This window comes from Triturus cristatus, chromosome 11, assembly GCF_964204655.1.
Source record: "Triturus cristatus chromosome 11, aTriCri1.1, whole genome shotgun sequence".
NCBI classification, from domain to species: domain Eukaryota; kingdom Metazoa; phylum Chordata; class Amphibia; order Caudata; family Salamandridae; genus Triturus; species Triturus cristatus.
This window is the reverse complement of record NC_140594.1, coordinates 121,744,814-121,769,471: the sequence shown is the minus strand read 5'-3', so window position 1 is coordinate 121,769,471 and position 24,658 is coordinate 121,744,814. Positions and strand designations below refer to the sequence as shown.

Sequence of the window (24,658 nt, the reverse complement as noted above, 5' to 3'; positions counted from 1 at the left end):
CGATCCCCGAAACCCGCCATGCCACTAGAAAGAGTTGACCCGACTATTAGAGGATGAGGATTGCCGAGGGGATCCAATAACAGATTCCACAGTTGGGGAAGAAGAAATGGCACTGCACAAGACATCTGCAGAAGAACCGGGAACCAAGCCTGAGCCCTCCAGAGAGGGGTGATCAGAATCAACTCCGTCTGATAAAATTTCATGCGTGCCAGAACCCTGGAGATCATGACAAACGGGGGAAAGGCGTAACACAGGTGAGACGGCCATGTCTGTAGAAATGCATCCGTGGCAAGAGCCTCCGGATCCGGACGCCAACTGAAAAACTGAGGAAGTTGAGTGTTGAGGCGAGAGGCAAAAAGATCGATCTGGCAGGGGCCCCACACACGAGACAGGAATCTGAACACCCGAGGGTGAAGTCTCCAGTCGCTGAAATCTCGAAGATGACGAGAATTCCAGTCTGCCACCAGATTGCTGTGACCCGGCAGGTACTCTGCAATCACCGTGATGTTTCTCTGAAGACAAAAGTGCCAAAAATATTTGGCTATCTCTGCTAGAATCTTGGAACGTGTCCCCCCTAGCTTGTTGACATAACGGACCGCTGAGACATTGTCCATGCGCAGGAGAATGCAACAATTCGTCATGCGAGGAGATAGACAACGGATCGCAAAGGACCCCGCCAAAAGTTCCAGACAATTGATATGGAGAGATAATTCCTCCGAAGACCACCGGCCTGTGGTAAATAAAATATCACGCTCTCATAATTTCAGAATATCAATAAGATCATGCATAAAGCAAGAGGCTGAGTCTGTGGTATCAGGTTCATAAAGGGATTTATTCCAATAACTCGAGTCAAAGGGAGAATATTTCCATCACCAAAATTGGATCTGGAAAGGGGCTCAAAAGTATTCTCAATATTCTCAAAACATTATTCACAGAGTACAGTATATATACATTTCTCAATTGTACGTAAGCAAAAGAGCAAGAGAGAATGAGATAAGAGCATGTGGGCGTGTAAGTAGGCGTGAAGGTGGGCGTCCATGTGGGCGTCCACTTGATGATAATGGGTAATTTGTCATGTGTGGGTGGATACCTGGAGAATCCTGCAATGTCAGCAGAAATATTTGGCAGAGATGCGTGCGCAGTCGCATGACGTGTGATAGACGTGCAACTAGAGGGAGAAAGGGACTTGACATTTAGCTCTACATGTGGAGACAAAAGTCTGGGGTTATGTCAACCTAATCCCAAATCATATCTAATATCCTATGTTTAAAGAACTGTGTTATCCAAAAAGAAAGGTCTCTCGAACAAAATCTATTCTATACTGACTGTGAGTGCGTGTACAAGCGTCTAAGTGTCTACACTAAATGCGAGGGGGTAGGAATATTCCATGGTAACAGGGCTATGAATTACTTGCATGAGGACAGAGAAGCCGGGCCTTTTGCTCGGTAGCTGGAAGAATGTTTACTTAAACTACTAGACAGGAATGCATTGGGCAGGGAGCGGAGCAGATAATTTCCGAAGGTGAAATACAGTTCTTGGCAGGCAGCAAGCTGATGTCGGGCATCGTGAGCCGCGCAGAGGATGAGACAAAGTTCATGGTCACAGATGCAGGCTCGGACTGGAGCTTCAGAGACAGAAAGCAAGAAAAGCTTGATGACAGAATCAGGGCCTACTTGCCTGGACTGTAAAATGGCATAAGTGAACCATATAAAGGCGGTGGCCTTTCGTACTTAGGAATGGAATATCCGGCCCATTCATGGCGGATCAACAGAGGACATGTTAACGGTGGACGCACATGTATTTGCGTCTTCATAACTGGAACTGGAGGGAACATACATGTACTTGTAACATGCACATAGAACCGTTGGGGTCCAAGATAGGGGACATAACTGACCAGAAAAATCCATATTTCCACATTCCCTCCTTGTCCCCTACTTGCCCGTCAAGAGATATCAATCTTCATTAATCCATTGATCTGTTCATATAGCATCATTTGTTCTTCTTTCTTCTTCCGGGATCTTGAATGAAAATCTTGATGTGGAATGCACGATGTGGCACACAGACCACAAATCGCTGGTCCACATTGCAGGCATAAGCAGCAACTGAATAGTATGAGAAGGCCAATACCTAGGAAGGATAGGACCCTCCATCCAAAGGTAGATAATACACTCCAAAACCAACCGGACCAAGTCCAGGTGCCTGGATTCTGGTGTATCTGGCTTACAATCTTATGAAGGCGAGTTATGGCTTTATATACAGATGGCGAATTTTCTGGTATGAAAAATGCAATAGCTTGATCCGATGACCCTACAAGCTCCGCCCCTATCGGCCAGGATAACGTCAAGGACAAGACTATTTTGAAGCACAACAATCCGCATAGCAGACTGCTCTTCTGTTAAATTGCCTAAGGCGGAAATAGTTTCGTTCACTACTGCTTCAAGGGTTCTGGTTAATCTACGTATCAGCTTACTATTGGTAACTGTACCTATATAGGGAAAGAAACCTTTATTGAAATCTGTGTATTTTTCCCATGCTGTTTCAGTGTAATCGACAATTGGGAGATCTCTCTGCTGTCTATTGTGTACTAAATGAGTATTTCTATGATAATCAGGAGGAGCTAGGAAAACAGGTGGTAGGAGGAATGCTATGTAACAGGTACCATCCCAATCTAGAGGTAGGCGTATATATGCGGTCTGGCCACATATAAAGTAGGAATGACGAGAAGCTCTAAATGTAGACTTGCCTTGATCACTAAATTTTATTACAGTGGTGCATTTACTATGGCCCATGTGTATGGAGCCATTCTTTCTTATACATAATTCCCCTTTTACTGGGAATACGGACATGGCGGGCAAGATTGGTGTAGCTTCAGATTCAACGTTCAGGATCATGAGGTTAAGTGTAAAATTACCTAATCCATATACTTCATTTCTTAGATCAGTTCCTGTTCTTTTGGGAAGTCCCTCCTTGTTAGGGTAGCAGACTTTAAGCAAAACTAAGTTCAGGTTTCCCCATACCCAGTTGTCTTGATAAACTGCGGAATTCGAATCTAGGGAATTAATCAAACTAAACCATGCTCCACAGGAGCCATTGTGTGTGAACGGATAGAGAAAGAGGGGCAAAACTCCCTTATAGTTCTGATAGGGGGGGAGTCGGCCACAGACCCAGCAGTCTGTAGCATTGCTAGTCTGATGTGAATGGTGCAGCATCTGAATAAAGGTATTGTTGCGTAAGGCAAGTCGATATGATAGCTCATAGGATGGCAGATCACTAAATGTGTGCTTTATGGTATCATTAGTGGAGGAGTATAAGAGTAGGGCAATAGGAGGAAAAATAGCATGTAGTATTAAGCTGATACATATTATCGTGATGCACAGAAGAGATTGAAAAATTACAGTCACTATACATCTATTTGCTTCTTATCTTGCTCTCTTATTTTTGCTTTATGTTATTGTCCAAGATCTTATGCGAGCCAGAATACATGTTCAACCGCTTCACCACCTAGTGGACTTAATTGATCAAACGGGTTCTGACTTCTTAGATCAAAGTTTAGCTTTGTGGAAACTTCTGGGGAGTCTCCTCTAGAAAATGGTGTTCAAAATCCAAAATCCAAGTTTAAAGTCTTTTTCCTTTGTAAAAGAGTGGTGAAGGTGCACTTTGACTTTAACGGCCGTCCCCGTGGTCCAGAGCACTGACTTTGGCGCCTTTCATCCAGGAGCGATGGAGTATTCTTTGACCTGGGTGTTGTCAGGGAAGGCGGCAGCAACCTGCGAACAACAAGAGAGTAGTGCAGACATCAAGGAAGCCAGGTAATCTGTCAGCATCAGTAATCTTTTAGGCATTGGAGTGCCCCACATATTTGGTGGTCTACCAAAGACCACTTCATAGGGAGATAAGCCTGTTCTAGAATGAGCTACCATTCGCATGAAAAAGAGGGCAACCGGCAGGGCTACCATCCAATCTACACCTTTGTCTGCGCAAATTTTAATATCTGATTATGTCTTTCTACAAGGCCTGCTGCTTCAGGATGTCGCACACAATGGAATTTCCAGGTATACCCTAACAGAAGGGACACCTGCTTCATTAGTACCAGGACATATTTGTAACCTCTACATCTGTTAATTTGGATATAATCCATTTGGAGCACTTCAAAAGGGTGGTCAGGTGGATGGAATCCACCTTGTTCCATCGGAATGCCTTTACCTGGATTGAATTGGCAACAGATCATACATGTTCTGACCTTTTGTTTCGCTGCTGCACGCAGGTGCTTGTTGAACCATATATTCTGTAAGCTATCTATCATTGCTTTCTCTCCTAAGTGTGCAGGACTATGTGCGGTATTTATAATCACTTGTACCATCGAATCAGGAAGAAGCCATGTGGATTTGCCCTTGTCATCCAACCCTGATCAGTCAGTACCCCTCCTTGTTCCGACCATTTCTTTAATTCGTCCATCGTAGCATGTGTCTGTATGTCTTGTACATCCTTGGAAGGATCCCTAACTGTCATGGCTTTGGACACTTATTGAACCTGTAACTTTGTCATGTCTAGTGGGGTCTGAGCTGTCTGTTTAGCTGTTCGGTCTGCCAGATCATTGCCTTGGGAAATGGTATCTGTGGCTCTAGTATGTGCTTTACATTTTAGGATAGCTATGGCTGTTGGTAAATGTATTGCTTCCAGTAGGGCTTGAATATGGGGGCCATGCTGTATCTTGGCCCCATGAGAGGTCAAGAAACCTCTTTCTCGCCAGAGAATCGGTGTAAATGTTTACTCTCAGCTCTCTTAGCTCTTATGCACGCTTGTGTCAGGGCGATGAGCTCTGCTGCTTGTGTTGACAATATGTCTATTCTTTTAGTCTCTATTATTACAGTATCAGTAGTCACTGCATATGCTGCCACTAATTCTCCCGCCCCTGTCCTCATGCATGAGCCGTCAACTTATAGTGTTAGGTCGGGGTCTGGGAGTGCAACGTCTGTCAAGTCTTGTCTTGGTTTAGTCACGGTATGTATTACTTCAACACAGTCGTGTGGTGAAACGCTTTCTGTACTGGAGGGCAAAAGGGTAGCAGGATTCAGTATGTTGCATCGTCTGATCTCTATGTGTGGTTGAAATAACGTTGGCTCATAGCCTGTCAGTCTAGCTACAGTCAGGTGTTGTGTTTGTGTCCGGTTCAAGAGAACCTCTACTGCGTGTGGTACTTGTACTGTCAGAGGGTGGCCCAGCACTATCAAGTCACTTTGTCTTATGGCTAAGGCCGTTGCTGCAACTGATTTTAGGCACGCAGGCAAAGCCTGTGCTACTGGGTCTAATGTACTAGAAAAATAAGCACAGGGCTCGTGTTTTCCTGCATGATCTTGTGTTAGGACAGATAGTGCTGTTCCATCCCGCTCTGTCACAAAAAACATAAACGATTTGTTGTAATCAGGGTTTGCTAAAACTGGTGCTTGACATAAAGCTCTCTTTAATTCTTCAAATGCCACAGTGTGTTCTTGTGTCCAAGGGAGGACTTTAGTAGAAGCTGTATTAGGGGCTTGGACTAATTCCCCTGAAAGATCACAATAAAACATGAGAAAAAGGGGAAAGCACCATACCTATTTCCTCGACTTAATTTCTAAGGGGGCTAATTTCTAAGGGGCTTAATTTCTTAAGGGGCTAGCGGGAAGCGAACCTCCTCAGGGGCCAGCAGAAAGCCAATATTCTCCTCCTTCCCCCCCTTTTTGACAGGAGGAAATCTGAAACAGATTTCACTGCTGTCAAACACTATCAAACCCTGTGTCTTGTCAACACTATTAATCCCTGTGTGTAGCTACTGGGCGTAAGCAAAATTATAGAAGATACACAGCGTATTTGAAACGGCGAGAAATCCTTCAAATTAATGTACAAACCTCAATGTGTTAGCTCATAAGCTAGCCAAATGACATCTCATATGCAAATGTCCCTATTACATGAACCTACACCAACCTGAAGTCAATATTAATGCTAGTAGGCCCTAATAGGAATGCTAAATTACCTAAATATTCGGAAAACCAAGTTTAAGAACAGTTGTTAATGTTGATAATTAATAATTTATCTGCTAAAGAAATCAGTCATTTTGCAATAATTTCCACCTATACAATAAATAGCCTAATTTAAAAACAAGTCAACTTATGGGGCCACCACTTACAAGAATGAGCTTACTAAAGCAAACTTTAAAAAGGAAATCCTGTCGGATATTTTCTCATTACCCTAAATACCGAGCCTCATTTGTCACTCTGTGGTGGCAGTCCTTATTTAAAACAGGCCTTCAAGAGTTAAGATGCGAGTGCACAGATCATAATTGTTCCTTAATGTCCAATCTGGAAACATATGACCGAGGCTGCCTGTCTATAAGAGAAAGGCAGTCGTGTGAAAAATATTTTAGTCTTGCATAATTTTTCCTATTATTTCATTCATCTCCAACACCAATTAGACATACACTGATAACGTGTTGTCTGCTATTTTGACAGCATGATAAAGGTAATATCACGTCTGTGAAATTTAGTAATTGTGAACAAGTTCCAGCCAAGCGCTGTGCAAAGATCGCCGTCGTCACGACTATCTCTGTACTTGCACAGGAGAACTTGGTATTTAAACGCTAAACAGACTGGTCAATACAACACAAAAACAAAACATATATAAAATACATATGCCAAGCCATCAGTATACCAAGCACAGAAAGCATAGACAATTGCACTAACATATATAAATGAGCAGCGATGCGCAATTACAGTACCTACAGCTCAGAGGCGAACATTCTGGCCTGCTTAATTTGTCAGGCTTATAATCAATAATTCATTTACCTGCCCTATACACCCCCATCTGAAATCACCGTGTCAAGTCTGACACACAGAATCAGCAATAATAATCAAAAACGAAGAACACACGAACCTGTTTGTTTTCTTTTATAAACACAGAATCAGCAATAATAATCAAAAACGAAGAACACACGAACCTGTTTGTTATCTTTTATAAAAATGAGCTATGCATCTTCGTCAACACAATGTACCCTAATGTCCCAGACGAAGACGCACCTCTCATCTCTCCTCACAGACTTTTAACCACTGGATCATTTATCCAATGCAACTGGTGGCAGCTTGTGGCCACAATTCAAAAATGTCTGAATTTGAAAATCGTTTTTATATAGGCACATAGCCCTTAAAATTCCAAGCAAGAGCAACATTTTACTTTCTGGCCGGAAGCAATATAGCATTTTCTAAAATATAAAACAAATCTTCTCCATAGACATTTCCTCGGGGCACTCGTTTTGCACAGAATAGAACAAGGGAATCTTTCTCGACTTACATTTCTCAGCTGCCCTGTCTTATCAGAGAAGTTAAAAATAGCCCCTCAGCGCGGCCTGAGCCTGGGCTGCCAGCCAACTTTTTTTCGTTGTTCCGGCTGCAGGCATTACACAGATGCGATGTCAGAGAAGCTTTCTAAGCAGTGCCTCTGTTCTGCTCCTCTCACCGGCCCCCACCTACACTGGCTACAAGGTCAGAATCTGTCTCCGATTTCTGTATCACATACTGCTCTACACAGCCCCCACCTTCTCCTCACTCTGAAGCTGTCAAAGACAAAAAGACTACTCAATTCCATAAAAACTGCAATAATTCGCTCAATTGAAAAATTATTTTTACATACAATTTGCACTCAGGGGGTCATAATCTCACCGACTTGACCCAGCACATTGGCTCACTGGACCACCAAGAACACAAACCTGGATTTTGGAACAATTTTGTAAATTCGAAATACCCACAATTTTTCTCAAGCTAAACTTTTCACTAATTATTTTTCATTAACACTTTGTACATTAGGGGTGTCATCAAATCACAGGTGTTGCTCCTTCTCTAGCTACACCCCTCTCAATTTCCTATTGACAACGTAGTCAAATGTTGGACCATGTAAACACCAGCTATGCGCTGTTCATTTGGTGGGTGGCTCAAGAACCTTTGGGCTACTATATCATTATTATATGTATCGTGGTACTTGCGGTGGCACTCTAACTGGTCTTTCTACTGGGGCCACTCTTGCTAGGTCCTCTGAAAGGACGGGATAAATACCAGCAACGTCAGTATTTCTTTCTCTGTCAGCCTGCGCTCATTTTACCTACTCCAATTACTCCTGTAACATCTGTTCCTTGGCTTTTCCAGACTCCAGTCTACTCCTCTCTGCTTCGTGAAACACTTACTCTGACCTACTATGTGACTCCTTGCGCCAAAACTCAATGGCATCCTTCCAAGCTGGTCTACATTTTCTCTTTCATAAGAGTGTCTCGTTGTCCATCTACTTGTTCTGCTTTTACTCGGATACCTTCCTCAACTAACACGTTTTCTCGGGCTTTGTCTGAATCCTCCCTACTTTTCTCTTCTTTTCTGAGCGCTTACTCTGTGCGTCTATGCTATTCTTTACGCCATAATTCAATGGCATCATTATGTTACTGTCTGGCTATCTTTTTCCATAATTCTTCTTCTACTCTCATGATGCAATCTGCATCCCATGTCCCAACTGCGGGCCACCTCTGACTTTCTGGTAAATCCTTGGTGTAGTTTACCCATAGATCAAGAAATAATACGGCATCTAGGCCATGCTTATGATACATAAAGTACCCTGGAGTGTCCCTAGGTGGAATGGGAACAGCTTCTTCGAGTACCCCTTTTCTAGTTTTGATCTGTCTTAATTTTGAAAAGAGCGGCATATTGAGAACTGATCTGATCTGATACCTAATTTTGAACACGTTTAATACCATAAAACACAATAATGAACAGTCATTCACACCACAATATACAGAACGTATTTAAAACATTTAACATTTAACATTTAACGAACAACAATGATCATTAGGGAACTAATCACTTAGCATAATACTCGACACTAACTAGATTATTCTGAATTATATACTAGACATACTAGATATACTGCTAAACAGTACAGATACACTGCTGAAACAGTGCAGACCGGATTTGTGTACCCAAACCCGTCTTGACCGGCACAACCTATGTGCACGTCAGAACGCCTCCCCGGCAATGGTACTCACCGGGTAGCTCGGAACGGAAGGCCTCGGAACTGAACTGGACTGGACTGGACCGGACTGGACTGGACTGGACTGGACTCGTGACCTGGATACTTCGGAACTTCGGAATCTGGTGGGCCTCTGTATACCTCGGACACAGCTCTCTCGCAGGTGGGCTCTGGGTAGGACAATCTGCGTTCCTCACCGCCTCGTATGGATGCCTGGTCGCAGTCTGTCCCCTTCGTTGGCCTGAGGGAGTTGGCGGGAAGACCCGCGACGTGCGCGCTTGAAGTCCATCACGGCTATGGAAGGGGGCAAAACTGGACCTTCATCTCCGGCGTGTGGGGAAAGAGATTAAACTGTTCGGGCGCCATTATGTGGTAAATAAAATATCACGCTCTCATAATTTCAGAATATCAATAAGATCATGCATAAAGCAAGAGGCTGAGTCTGTGGTATCAGGTTCATAAAGGGATTTATTCCAATAACTCGAGTCAAAGGGAGAATATTTCCATCACCAAAATTGGATCTGGAAAGGGGCTCAAAAGTATTCTCAATATTCTCAAAACATTATTCACAGAGTACAGTATATATACATTTCTCAATTGTACGTAAGCAAAAGAGCAAGAGAGAATGAGATAAGAGCATGTGGGCGTGTAAGTAGGCGTGAAGGTGGGCGTCCATGTGGGCGTCCACTTGATGATAATGGGTAATTTGTCATGTGTGGGTGGATACCTGGAGAATCCTGCAATGTCAGCAGAAATATTTGGCAGAGATGCGTGCGCAGTCGCATGACGTGTGATAGACGTGCAACTAGAGGGAGAAAGGGACTTGACATTTAGCTCTACATGTGGAGACAAAAGTCTGGGGTTATGTCAACCTAATCCCAAATCATATCTAATATCCTATGTTTAAAGAACTGTGTTATCCAAAAAGAAAGGTCTCTCGAACAAAATCTATTCTATACTGACTGTGAGTGCGTGTACAAGCGTCTAAGTGTCTACACTAAATGCGAGGGGGTAGGAATATTCCATGGTAACAGGGCTATGAATTACTTGCATGAGGACAGAGAAGCCGGGCCTTTTGCTCGGTAGCTGGAAGAATGTTTACTTAAACTACTAGACAGGAATGCATTGGGCAGGGAGCGGAGCAGATAATTTCCGAAGGTGAAATACAGTTCTTGGCAGGCAGCAAGCTGATGTCGGGCATCGTGAGCCGCGCAGAGGATGAGACAAAGTTCATGGTCACAGATGCAGGCTCGGACTGGAGCTTCAGAGACAGAAAGCAAGAAAAGCTTGATGACAGAATCAGGGCCTACTTGCCTGGACTGTAAAATGGCATAAGTGAACCATATAAAGGCGGTGGCCTTTCGTACTTAGGAATGGAATATCCGGCCCATTCATGGCGGATCAACAGAGGACATGTTAACGGTGGACGCACATGTATTTGCGTCTTCATAACTGGAACTGGAGGGAACATACATGTACTTGTAACATGCACATAGAACCGTTGGGGTCCAAGATAGGGGACATAACTGACCAGAAAAATCCATATTTCCACAGGCCTCCCGTGGACATTGGACCGCAACGGGCTCCCCAACCCCACCGACTGGCGTCGGATTCTATCACCACCTCCGGGGACACTCCGAACAGGGCTCGGCCATTCCAGGACTCCATATGTTCCAACCACCACAACATCTCCCACCTCGCTTCCTCTGACAGAGGAATCTGATCCGAATACCTGAGGCCTTTCTGGAGATGGCAGATTTTGAGTCGCTGGAGCGCCCGATAATGGAGAGGACCCGGGAAGATGGCCTGAATTGATGAAGCTAACAGACCGACAATCCGAGCTATAGATCTCAACGACACAAGCTGTTTGTGTAAAATCAATCTCAACTCCCGTTTGATTGTCCTGATCTTCTGAAGGGGCAATAGCAGTTGGCAAGAGAGGGAATTGATCAGGAAACCCAGAAATTCTATCGACTGCGAGGGGTGAAAAACAGATTTCTGAGGATTCACTAGAAATCCGAGTGACTGTAAGAGATCTATTGACCATTCCAAATGGAGCATTAACAGACGGGGACAGTGAGCCATGATAAGAATGTCGTCCAGATAAATTATCAGACGAACTCCCCGAGCTCGCAGTGACTCCACCACAGGCCTCAGAAGCTTCGTGAAGCACCAGGGTTCTGACGAGAGGCCGAACGGGAGAACCTTGAACTCGTACCAGACACCCTGCCACTGGAATTGAAGAAACCGGCGATGAGGACCGTAAATGGGAATCGACAAATACGCATCCTTCAGATCGAGGCGGACCATCCAGTCCCCTTCCTGAAGAAGATCCCTCAAAAGATGGATGCCCTCCATCTTGAAGTGGCGATAGACAATCCAGCCGTTGAACTCTTTCAGGTTGAGAACTAACCTGGAACCGCCTCCTTTTTTCTGAACCAGAAAGACGTTGCTTGAAAAACCTTGAGGATGAGGAAAAGACCGGACAATAGCCCCTTTCCTCAGGAGGGAGTCTATTTCCGCGGAAATAATCGCCTGATCGTGAAGAGAAAACATCAAGGGAGAAGGAGGGAAAGGTTGACTTGGGCAACTGAAAAACTCTATTCTGAAACCTTTGACAGTCTCCAACACCCATGCATCGTTGGAGATCAAGAGCCAATTGGGAAGGAAAAACTGAATCCTGCCCCCCAACATGACTTCTGTAACAGAGATCAAACTCACCTGAAGCGGAGGAATCGTGATGTCCTCCTTGATGACCTCCGGCACGTCCTTTGCGGAATTGGTATCGACCTCTACGGGAGGGGTAGAAGGAAGGCTTGTTGGTGGCGGAGTTGGGGTCCTGACCTCCACCACGGTGGGACTGGAAACCACGCTGGTTAGATTGGTTAAAGCCGCGGCCGAACGATCGTCCCCTATATCGTCCGGCCCTCCCAAAAACCGGGCGAAAAGCCCGTCTAATAGAAGCCTGAGCCTTGTCCAGACCACTGAAAGTGGCGACAAATTTTGTGAGTTCCTTGAGAAAAGGATGCCCAAACAATAAACCCTGCGCCAAAGGACCGGATTCAGAGGAGGAAAGCTCAGCCAATTTTGGGTCCAATTTTAATAAAATGGAACGTCTGCGTTCAGAAGACATGGCACAATTGGCATTTCCCAAGTGACAAACAGCTCTTTGAGCCCAACCAATGAGGTCGTCAGGATCAATGGCGGAGGAAGACTCTTTGGCCTGATAACCTAAATCCAAAATTTTGGTGAGAGGTCCCAATAAGTCCAATAACTTATCTTGACAAGAGCGCCAAGCTCTATCAATGCCTCTTTTTGGGTCCTTGGCATATTTCTTAAGATATGTCACCATAGTCGGATCCACCTCCGGAGTGTCTGCTAATTTGTCTGCTAAATCAGGCCGTGGACATTCAGAACGGAGACGGGTACGCACATCCTTGTCAAAAGGTTGACGAATGTGTGCCTGGACGTACTCCGCCACCTCCTGAGACGGGAGCCAAGAGGAAGAATTAGGGTGCATGATATCGGAAGGATCAAAAGTTAGAACCTGGGGATGCGATGGCGCATCAACAAAATGTTCCTTCCGGGCCTTCTTACGAGGAGGAGGAGAAGCGACCCCATGATCCGAGGAGGAAGAAGTAGAAGTACTATCATCGTCTGTCTGACGATTTGGAGGGGACGAAGGCTCCATGGGAGGCTGACCATAGGAATGTTCAGAAGAAAGGGCCTTGGCCAGTTTAACAAAATCAGATTTATGTGGATTGGATAGTTTGGAAGATTTAGCAGACCTGGAGGACTGTGAAGATTTTGAAGATTTTGAAGATTTAGAAGACTTAGAGTTAGGTAGCCAACCCTGCTGCACTGCATATTGGGACAAATGACGTTTCAATGGTGTAATAGCGCGAACCAGCGCCTTATTCACGGACGTTTGAACACCCATGTCAAGAGCCTCTACCAAATCCTGCTCCATAGAGCCAGAGGCTTCTTCATCATCATAATAATAGTAATCATCCTCCTCAAAATATTCAGCCATGGCAGTGCCTGGTGTAAATAAAGCCCACAAGAGGAAGGATATCAACAAGGAATCACTTATGCCAAAGCACAATAAAGGGGGAGCGGCAGAACCCCGTAGGCAAGACCAAACAACAGGTTTAATGACCTGAAATTATGTAAATATTTAAATGTGGAGGGAGGGCTTGCCAAGCATAATAGTAATAATAAGCCACTCTAGGCAGAGCCTATGCAAAATTATCCAGCCCCAACTGTGTCTGAAAACAGCAGGACGTCAACAGGGGCATAAAAACAGGCTGTGGGCATATGAGCAAAGAAGCGCTGCTCTCGCGCTGCATTCCTGAAGAGAAACGATGTTTATCAACAGGAAAAATGGCCGCCGCGCATGCGCGGTAACGACCGCCTGAATGTAATGAAAGAAAGAACTACGCGACACGCGTGTAGCCTTTCAGCCCAGTTTTCTCCCTCTCCACGAATAATGAGGTGCGGGCGCACAGCGACCGAACCGGGGAGGCAGACACACGCTCCCTGCAACGCGTATACGCAGGCAATACAATTAAGCAACACTCGCGAAATTGAATTCAAACGGAACGCGCACAGCGCTAGCAATACATACAAAGCAGATATAACAATACCATTGCCATAAGTAAAAAACAGGTTAGAGTATGAAAAGAGAAAGCAAAATGCACTTAACTGGCTGCGGAGCAGCAAAGAAAGAGGATGTGGTATTCTCTTGCTGACTATTTATATGTGCATACTCTATGGTTATTTCGTCATAACCATTGGGTTCATGGGTATTGTAGTTTTTTGTTATATTGTAATATGATTGGCTGCTGAGCAAATTTCTAGTAAAGAAATGAGAAGCATAATCGGAGCCTCCGGTCCTGACATAGAATTAGTACACGTGGCAAATGTCAGTAGGTTTGTCCCCGGAATCGGCGATAACATTTGAAATATGGGACAAATTAATGGAATAGTCATATTTTGACAGGAAGGATGGCTTGCTGTTAGACATGAATTGTGTATGGCAATGCTATGACATACTGCTACGCCTGGTGTGATCACGAGGCTGTCTGCCATCAGCATCTGATATACTACAAGCAGGACGTGCATGCAATGTTTCTAGGTGTATGGTCCCCACTGTGTGACCTATGTGGGAAACAATCAATGTTGTTTTGGAGCACCTGAGAGGTACTGTAGCTGCACACATGTAGGTGTGCTTCGATCACAAAGATAGTAAGCTTGATAAAGCACCTTTTTCTTTTTTTTTAAATATATACCTCAAGCGGGTAGGTCTTGGGGAATTAGAACTTTCTTGTATATCCCCTTCATACTTACCATGTAGGTGTTTAATTACACTGAGACCGTTTTTAGGTCTCGCCTGGCATTGCAGCGCAAAGCGTAGCTCGCTGGGTGAGAGATATTGTAAGAGAATAGATTTGAGAAGACTTGAATCCCCGCCCCTCATTTTCATTGGCTGTCGTCACCGTTTCTGCTAAACGGTGGCCTGCCATTGGAAATGAGGTTTTTAGGCCACTGCCTTTCTCCCTTTAGTCCGGCCGATCCGGACAGGGTCGTCTGCTTTGCTGCAGTCGCAAAGAAATTTTTTATCTTTATGGTGGCCATCTGTTGTCACTCAGCCCGTGTTTATTTTTGCATCGCTCTTTCACTTAAAGTGAAAGTGAAAGCGCAATGCAAATATAAACAAGCGGCTGAGTGAAAACAGATGGCGACCGCTCCCCGTGCCCCGACAGTTTTCTCCAGATAAATCACATGCCCCGGTTTTGGGAGCGGGGTCAGATGAGCCAGGGGCTGCATATGAAGTGTTATGACACAGCACCCCCTCCCCCCAGGGACCGGCATCTCTTCAGAAGGGCTGCTCGACATGCCACACAGCATGCCAACGCGTGCCCTGCCTTTGTGGCATGTGCCATTTTACACACTGTTGGTAAACGTACTTTTGTGACCTTCAAACCTGGTGTGATGACGGCAGCACGCACTAGGAGGCACCTGCGGGGAGCATCTCAGGTTACTGTCGCTGATATTTCTGCAGTTCCCCCTGCCAGGCTTACACCCTACCTGTGACTTGACTTGGTCGTCGCCATGTTTGGTTTCAATTCAGACGCTGCCCTGCCTGGAAGGACTCACGAGCATTTCATTCCTACTCACCATATCGCCCCTGGGTCCCTGATGCTGTGTGTCTCCCCTGCAGCCGCTGTTTGACATCTCGCAGCCATCGCAGGGGGAGACTACAGCTCCCAGAGGGCTGAGCGCTCCTCAGCTGTTCAGAATCTTCGCGCCCGGAGGCGCTTAAGAGAAGGAGGCTCCCTCCGCGTCGCGGGACGCGCGTGGGCGGCGCCGGGCTAAGCCCGGGCAAAGGGCGGGCCGTCTGTGGCCGTCCGGGGCTGGACAAGGCTGGGCTGGGCCACCCCTCTAACCGGCACCATACGTTCTTTGGGATTGTTCGTTTTAACACCTGGTCGGTTTTTGAGGTTTGCTCTGTTAAGGTCTTTCATGTTTTGATAGCTGTTGTTACAAACGTATTGAGGCATCTGTTGTAGAATACGCTATGGCGAAAAACTACAACAAGGGCTCTATACGCTTATTTAAAAAAAGCTGAAAATGCCGTGTCAAAAGAAATTGAAATTGTGGAAAGAAGGTTGTCATTAGAGCCTTTTACCCAGCTTAACTCAGTTGTTTCTACACAGGCTACTCATTCTATCTCTTCTGGGCCTGCTTTAGAGTCCTGTCTTTCCAGTGCCCAATTTTCGATGAATGTCTCTAGTCCTCCTCTTTCCCCCCCAGCCTCACGCACTAGGCAGTTAAAGATCCCTTCTGTTACCCCTGTTAAAGTACCCAAGGGTAAGAGAAAAGCTACTCATGCCCCCAAAGGAAACCGCCAACAAGCTAAACAACCTAGGAATAAAGATCCTGGCCAAGGGTTGGTTCATCCGGAAGGTAGTTTAGTGGTTGAGGCAACTCCTGTTAAGGGAAATGGGCTTACTGAGCATAGGGCTCAAGGGGATGTAGCTACTATGAGGGACATTTCAGTTGATTTGATTAAGCTGTTGGACGAGCGATTGAGAGCGATTATATCGCCAGTCTTGGATAGACTTAGTAAGATTGACGATAGACTTATTCTCATTGAACGTCATATAGCGGGTCAAAGTGCACCGGTGTTAAGGCCTAATCCATCTGATCTACATCCCCTAAGTGTAGTCACTTCTAGAGTGTCTGAACTGGTTGAGTCTATGTCAACTCCTGTTGCTGGCCCTATAAACCCCTTACCACCTGCTCGGGGAATCAATGGTGTTAGCCCAGGGTCGAGGGGTCATACTGAAAGACAAAGTTCTCGGGGGGAGCCTACACATAAGGATCGCCCACTAAATTTGCCACCAGAGGCCTGCCCATATACGGTTATTTTGGCCAATGTCCCGAAAATTTGTGATGGAAAGGAAGAGCATTGGTCCTCCCTGAAAAATAAAGCCCTCCACTATTTGGCTGGGAAGACAGTCTTGGGGAGTCACCTCTTTGATTGTTTTAAAATGGTGAGAAGGGTTCCTTGGGTGGGGAAGTCCAATAAGACTCTGAAGGGTGACTGTGTCGTTGTGAATTTTAGTTCCCCCGATATAGTTGACCATATTTTAAGACAAGCAGGGTCTATTAGAATTCAACAGGACTATGTTAATGTTCTCCCATTGGGCTTTTTTTATCCACCACTTTTTTGGGGGCCTGTCGGATTGAGAGAGCATCCCTTTCAGCACGTCCCTGCAAGTAAAACACTGCTATTAAGTAATAGATATGAAGTCCTTAGTACTTTAGATGTTAATGACTGACTCAGGGTCGATAGAGTTTATACCCATAATGACGTATCCAGTGCAGTTTCTTCCAATTCTTTTGGGTTTTTATCTCCCAGGATACCTGCTGTGGATAATATTGTCAATTCCAGTGCTCTAATAGTTAAAACTTTACCTTTACAGACAGAGCTTGCCATAAGAGTCACGCAGAGGCGCCCTGAGGAAGTTTCTGTAGTTAGGAGCGGAATAGCTCCTATCATTCATTTTGATAATTTGGGTGTTCAGTTGCCTATTAATGGAGTAGAAGCTGATCCACTACCTCTTTCACTTAATTTGGAAAATTGTTTAACAAAAGAGCGAGTGTGTGCAGGAGGCACTCCAGCAATAGATATAATTACTGCTTTATCATGGAATATTGCTGGTCTTCGCTCTAAAAGAGGTGATCAAAACTGGAGGGCTTTTCTTTCCACTTATCATATAATTGCTCTACAAGAAACATGGGAGGCTACAGATCCTTACTACCTGGATGGGTATCAGTCCTTTACCAAATACGCTGTGCCTTCTTTCATGGGGAGACCACGAGGGGGTCTTTTGTTATTATTCAGTCTAAAGTTATTATATAGCATGGAGCTGTTAGTGACCAATTCTTCTCATATTTTAGCGGTGAAAATGGAATGTGTTAATTTGCCATCATTATTGGTGGTTAATTTTTATAACTCATTCACTAGATTGGATGAGTTAGAGCATCTCAAAGCACTGTTCAGATTTTTGGACGAGTATGATGCAATTAATGTTAAACCTTATTTGCTTTTACTTTTTGGCGATTTTAATATTCATGTATGTCATCTTAATTGTTTTGCAAATAACCATCATGATTTTTGCCCACAAGAGGCTATCCATTTTGAACACTCTAAGGGTGGGATATATTTAGAGAGTATGGTATCGGCCTATCATTTACACATGCCTGTTCAAGACTTGTTGGTTCCTGTCCCTACGTTTACGGGTCAAGGCCATTGTAGTACAATTGACTACATCTTCGTATCTCGCATTCTGATGAACTTACTGGGTACTTTTCGTGTCACGCAAAATGCCTCAAGTGATCACAATCCTCTTACTCTGGAAATCAAAGTTAAGGCCTTGAGGAAAGATGTTCCCTTGCCTTCGATCTCCAACACAAATCTAGAGACTACTAGTCAGGGAAGACGATTGAGATGGGATGTTATTACCCCGGCCGATTTCCTTGAAAACTTATATGAAAGTAAAAAAGAGGATTTTAGTCTGTGTCTTTCGGCAGTGGCACAACCGAGGGTCATTCTGGGTGCCTTTGACAGAATAACTAAACAAGTTGTGGGGAATCTTACCAGTCATGGGAGACCAAGGCCCAAGAAATTTAAAAACTGGTTTGACCATGCTTGTTCTAGTGCTCATTCTGCTCTCTTATCGGCACTGAAAGAATCCGGTAATAACCCTAGTAAGATAGCAGAGGCTAGAAGATGTTACAAAAAAGCAATAAAGGACAGGAAAAATCAGTTAAAAAACAAGGCATGGGATGATTTGTCAGACGCAAGTATCCAGAAAAATAGTAGCCAGTTTTGGAAGGTGATTAATAGTCCACTTTTTAACGAACTGGAGAATAATAACAAAGAATGTCTCATCCCGCCAGACAGATGGGTGGCTCATGTTAGTGGTCTTTACTCGGAGATTCAAGAACTTAATCCAGTAAATTATGCGGATAGTACATTAGCCTCAAGAATCCTTTTTAAGGAGGAAGAAGTCCTGGAGGCCATTGAGTCAATGGCAAAAGGTAAAGCCCCAGGACCGGATGGAGTCCCCGCGGACCTTTATAGGGCTGACTCAAGGTTTTGGGCAAAACTTTTAACTCGTGTTTTTAATGCTGCATCTGAGGCCGGTGCTCCTAAATCTTGGGGCAAAGCTGTTATTGTCCCTCTTTTTAAAAAAGGTTCAAGAGAAGATCCGGCTTGTTATCGGCCTATTTCTCTCTTGGATTCTGCCATGAAAGTAATGGGTAAAGTTGTCCTTGCTCGCTTAACAGTGTGGTTGGAGGAGAAATCTATAATCTCTGACCTACAATATGGGTTCAGACAAGGAAAGGGTACTGTAGGTCAATGCCTTAATTTACATCTTATTATTGGGAAATACACGGTCGCTAAGCAGCGGGACCTCCATTTAGCTTTTATGGATTTGTCCACTGCTTTCGATCTTGTAAATCGGCAAAAATTATGGGCCTTATTAGCCGTTTTGGGGCTTGATCCGGTACTGATTTCTTTTTTGGCTGTTATCCACGAGGACACTACCGCAGTTGTCCGCTATAGTGAAGACGGGAGTCAGACAGATGCTTGGCAGGTAAAGCGTGGAGTAAGACAGGGGTGCATTCTTGCTCCCCTACTTTTCTCGCTTTACATTAATAATTTGGGCGTGGTTTTAACCTCGGTTAGTAAAGCTATTCCCAAAGCCGGCTCTAAAATGATCCCTGCATTACTATATGCGGATGACACCGTTCTGTTGGCAAGAACCGCGAGAGGTTTACAAGCTCTTTTAAATGGATTTTATGATTTTATGGTCTCTTTAGACTTATTAATAAATTTTAAAAAATCACATTCCATGTCAATAGGTACGGGGATGGCGAAAAGGGTGAAATTTTTCTGTAATGGGCAGTAATTAACAAAAGTGCAGACCTTCCCATATTTAGGGATTGTATTTGACGATAGAATATCTTGGGTCATGCAACGTGCTCAGAAAAAGAATAACCTTGCTAGAGCTACAGGTGCTCTGTTGGGCTTTGCAAAGCGTTTGGGGTGTAAACCGCTTCCTGCTCTAATGAAAATCTATAGAGCTAAGTTTATTCCCATGGCCCTATATGGTAGTGAGGTCTGGGGTTATAAGGCCTCACCTGACATCCAAACAGTAGAAAATACTTTTTTTCGGAAACTGTTGTCTCTTCCCCCTTCTGCACCAATTTTTAACATACATGAGGACCTGGGGGTGGGATATCTCGCTGACCAAATATCTGTGGCCCCGTTATTAGGTTGGCTTAGGGTTTGGGCGCAGCAGCCACCAAATCTAAACCAACAAATTATTCAAGATTGCTTGTCCCTAGATGAAGCTATGTCTATCCCATGGATCTGCTATATTAAAAACAACTTGAAGTCGCTTGGCTGTCTTGAACTGTTTAACAGTCCTTGTGCGCTGAGTAAAGAGAAAATCAAGGCCCTTAAGACCCAATTTTTGACTAGAGCAATGTTGTCAAGGGAAGGAGATGAGTTGGGGAAACCGACAGTTAGGAGGTTTGTTATGTTAAGTTTAGGTGGTGAGATCCAGCCTTACTTAACCTATATTAACAAACCTTTCCATATGTTTTTGCTAATAAGGTTTAAGCATGGTATGCTCCCTTGGCTCTTGGCCTACCCCAAAGGCTTTTTCAAAGAGGGACCTTTGGGGCCTTGTCCTTGTGACAACATTTCTGATCAAAATACGTTGCACATGTTATTTTTTTGTAAATTTTACTCTTCTCAGCGTAAAAAACATATTCTTCCGATTTTCAAGAATCGTCAATTTGAGCAAGTAAGGCCTGCGTTGGCCTATCTACAAATGTTGGAGTCTCCTCTGATTTGTTTTGGGGTTGCGAGCTTCATCGTGGGTGCTTTAAGATCTAGAAATAGGGCTCAGTCCACTTAGTTATTCCCCTCATTTTCCAATGAGTATTGTGCTTAACAAACTGTTGAAGATGGAATTTTGAAGGAGAAATGATTTTATAGATCGTAATATGGCTGAATTAATTGAAAGACATACTTTTATTGTATTTAGTGCCAAATTGTATTGTATTTATTTTTTGTGTTAACATTTTTTGTAATTGCATTTAACTGTACAATGAATTACTGTTCTGTGCTTTGATGGTTTTAAAATTTTAACCGAATAAAGCAAACTTTGACTTTGACTTTGATATGCTAACAGTCTGCACCCAGGACTCTTCTGTCAAATACCCACTGATGTTCTAACACTGCCCCTGGTCTCCTGATTGACCCTGCCCTGACCTCTCACACTCTGCTAATCCCACACCCCGTGACCCGATGGGGACTTCCAGCTGAAAATTACCACATACTTAGTACACGTGGCAAATGTCAGTAGGTTTGTCCCCGGAATCGGCGATAACATTTGAAATATGGGACAAATTAATGGAATAGTCATATTTTGACAGGAAGGATGGCTTGCTGTTAGACATGAATTGTGTATGGCAATGCTATGACATACTGCTACGCCTGGTGTGATCACGAGGCTGTCTGCCATCAGCATCTGATATACTACAAGCAGGACGTGCATGCAATGTTTCTAGGTGTATGGTCCCCACTGTGTGACCTATGTGGGAAACAATCAATGTTGTTTGAGAGCACCTGAGAGGTACTGTAGCTGCACACATGTAGGTGTGCTTCGATCACAAAGATAGTAAGCTTGATAAAGCACCTTTTTCTTTTTTTTTAAATATATACCTCAAGCGGGTAGGTCTTGGGGAATTAGAACTTTCTTGTATATCCCCTTCATACTTACCATGTAGGTGTTTCATTACACTGAGACCGTTTTTAGGTCTCGCCTGGCATTGCAGCGCAAAGCGTAGCTCGCTGGGCGAGAGATATTGTAAGAGAATAGATTTGAGAAGACTTGAATCCCCGCCCCTCATTTTCATTGGCTGTCGTCACCGTTTCTGCTAAACGGTGGCCTGCCATTGGAAATGAGGTTTTTAGGCCACTGCCTTTCTCCCTTTAGTCCGGCCGATCCGGACAGGGTCGTCTGCTTTGCTGCAGTCGCAAAGAAATTTTTTATCTTTATGGTGGCCATCTGTTGTCACTCAGCCCCGTGTTTATTTTTGCATCGCTCTTTCACTTGAAGTGAAAGTGAAAGCGCAATGCAAATATAAACAAGCGGCTGAGTGAAAACAGATGGCGACCGCTCCCCGTGCCCCGACAGTTTTCTCCAGATAAATCACATGCCCCGGTTTTGGGAGCGGGGTCAGATGAGCCAGGGGCTGCATATGAAGTGTTATGACACAGCACCCCCTCCCCCCAGGGACCGGCATTCTTCAGAAGGGCTGCTCGACATGCCACACAGCATGCCAACGCGTGCCCTGCCTTTGTGGCATGTGCCATTTTACACACTGTTGGTAAACGTACTTTTGTGACCTTCAAACCTGGCGTGATGACGGCAGCACGCACTAGGAGGCACCTGCGGGGAGCATCTCAGGTTACTGTTGCCGATATTTCTGCAGTTCCCTCTGCCAGGCTTACACCCTACCTGTGACTTGACTTGGTCGTCGCCATGTTTTGTGCCCATATGTGGGAATTTACCATATACCAGAGCATTGGGCTTTACTGTGCTGGGCGATTACCACAAACATGCCCAGCTCGTATTGAGCAACACGTATTACTGTCAATATAAAAGTCAGACGTGTGTAACAGTATCTAGCCTTTGTGTTATTGTAGTCTGTGTCAAAGAGGCCTAGGATTTTTGTCCTACTTTTATGTCAGAGAATGGCCCGGTTTTTGTTTTTAGGTCTCGCCTGGCATTAGCAGCACGCATGCACCGCGCTCGCCATGCAAGGGCTTCTTGGAATCAATACGGATTCCAAAGTATTCAGAGGCGGACTTGAAGCCCCGCCCATCTTTTTCATTCGCTGGCGTCATCCTCCATGCTAAACGCTGGCTCATGATTGAAAAGGAGGCTTCTTAGTCCCTCCCTGGTACCGCCCTGTCCACTTTTGGCCCCGCCCACCGGGATTGGATCTCTCACTTGCGGCGTTACACACTCTCCTTCATTAGCTGCTACGCACTATATTTTTTGCACACCGCTGACAGCTTTTTAAAATGCGCCTTGGCGTGCTCCTGTTGCCTCCTCGCTCGGGCCAAGATACGACATTCAGTGTTCTTTTTGTTTGACAATGGCGGCCCGGCAGCACCGCATCCCTCTGGCCAAGCCTCGTTATTCAGTACAAACATTGAGTACAGACCTCTCGAAAGCAGCACAACATGAAAATTTGGTGGCAGGGGTTAAACAATGAATCCAGTCAATAGCCAACCAGTGCAGTGCTGTGCCTGCCACGTTTCTGCTCACAGGCTCTGCCGGCGGCGGCAGTGCAGCCACAACTCACCACCAGGCTGCAACACCCGCACTGCATTTCACGCTCCGTAAATGAAGGTCACTGACAATCCCAGTGTATGCCCTGTGAATATCCGATTTTAGTGGTCCCGATTTCTGCTGTGGATTGGGGTTGGCGCTTTTCTGCCCAAAACATGCAATCGTTTTAACTTTGATATATGTATATTATTGACATAGTAGTGAACTAAAGTTCCGTGATCGCACAATTTCTAGATGCGCCTCGTGATAACCCCTGGCATCCGTGCAAAGTTGTGCTTTTTCACCATTGCTTCGGTTGTGCAAACACCCTGCAGCCTGTTGCAACACCCTCCGTAGTGTCGCAAAACAGGAAAAGTAAAAAAATGACATAGGTTTATGAACTAAAAGCGAATGCGCGAGTTTGTTTCCTCATACGTGTGTCACAGGGGTGGGGGAAGTGCACTTCTTTGTTCCACTGTAATACACCGCTTGGATTTTTTTCTTCTTTGCTAAACAACTTTAGTATGTCCTCTTCCACGTCTTTAAGAGAAGCAGCCAACCATCAATGGAAAACGTGTGGGGACGGGGAGAGAGAGAGAGAGCTCTATTTTTTTTTAAGTACCTGGGTCAAATATATATATTTTTTCCCCGTACAGAAAATAGCCAAAAAAACAAGAGGGAATGGCTGTCCAGAGTAGACGTAATGCAGCGGTCTAATGCTTTATTTTCAGTTAGACATTTCTGCAGTGGCATTGTCCGTCTCCTAACCCCGTTCCGCTCCCCTCCCTCGAGATAGCGGTGGGGGCTTAACCCCTCCCCCGTAGCACACTTGTTACTTTTTGATGCAAATGAAGGCGATCCAGGGGATATGTATTTAAACCAAACAACAGACCCACTGGCACGTTTCCACTCCATGTGTCCCAGGGAGGCGTTACCCTAGCTTCAAATCCCACCAAAAAGAGGAAAGGGGGACAGAGCGAGCAGCAAAAAAAACCAAACAAATCTTAATAGGTTTACAGAAAAAAGACATTTGCTGCAATCTTGGGGGGAGGCTGTAAGAGAGTGCAACAAGTTGTACAGAAACAAGTTAAAGGTTTCCTTACTTTTAAAAAAAAATGTAAATTAATGGGGGGTGTCTAGGGTTGCAACAAGGAGTGAAAATAATATAAAAAGATTAGGGGAGGAGATATACATGGCCTTTGCTGCCAACAGGAAAGTGGGAGACCAGCTCTAAAAGTGTGCACCCCCCTGCAAGGAAATAACAAGCATTAAAAATGCAATAGGTCTCGCCTTTCATTAAGTTAAAACCCTTTGCTTTGCTATACAATACCATTAGCAAAGCAAATCGCTTTAACTTAATCAAAGGTGAGACCTATTGCATTTTCAATGCTTGTTTAAAAGCTGGTCGTCCTAGCTTTGCGCATTTTTCTTGCTGCTCGGTCCTGCCTGTAAGTCCCCCCCCCCCGTCTGCTTCCCCCAACACGCCTCTTTTTTCTGTAGCCTAATCTCCCCCGCCCACCCCCCATCTGTACAGCGATCTATCTGTGTATAGCAAGGGTTGTGATATATTTCACACACGTGCATACATATAGATAGAGCTCTATCTGAGCTCCAAGGAAAGTGCTTTTCAGAGAATGTGTTTTACTGTCATACAAGTTTCTGGAACATGGGGTGCTATGCGTGCTTTAAAT

The 24,658-nt window shown here is 44.7% G+C and overlaps 2 protein-coding genes and 1 long non-coding RNA gene across 3 annotated transcripts in view; 1 reads left to right on the top strand and 2 right to left on the bottom strand.

The window, feature by feature from the left end:
* The window catches only part of LOC146783470 (serotransferrin-2-like), a 157,512-nt gene that overhangs the window by 26,955 nt on the left and 105,899 nt on the right, over positions 1 to 24,658 (top strand). The window lies entirely within an intron of this gene.
* The window catches only part of LOC146783471 (uncharacterized), a 55,078-nt gene that overhangs the window by 1,547 nt on the left and 28,873 nt on the right, over positions 1 to 24,658 (bottom strand). The window lies entirely within an intron of this gene.
* On the bottom strand, positions 25 to 13,069 carry LOC146783472 (uncharacterized). Its single transcript, XM_085635069.1, has 2 exons — positions 11,758 to 13,069; positions 25 to 125 (listed from the first exon to the last, which is right to left on the bottom strand). The coding sequence occupies exons 1-2, from the start codon at positions 13,067 to 13,069 to the stop codon at positions 25 to 27; spliced, it is 1,413 nt and encodes a 470-aa protein (XP_085491195.1).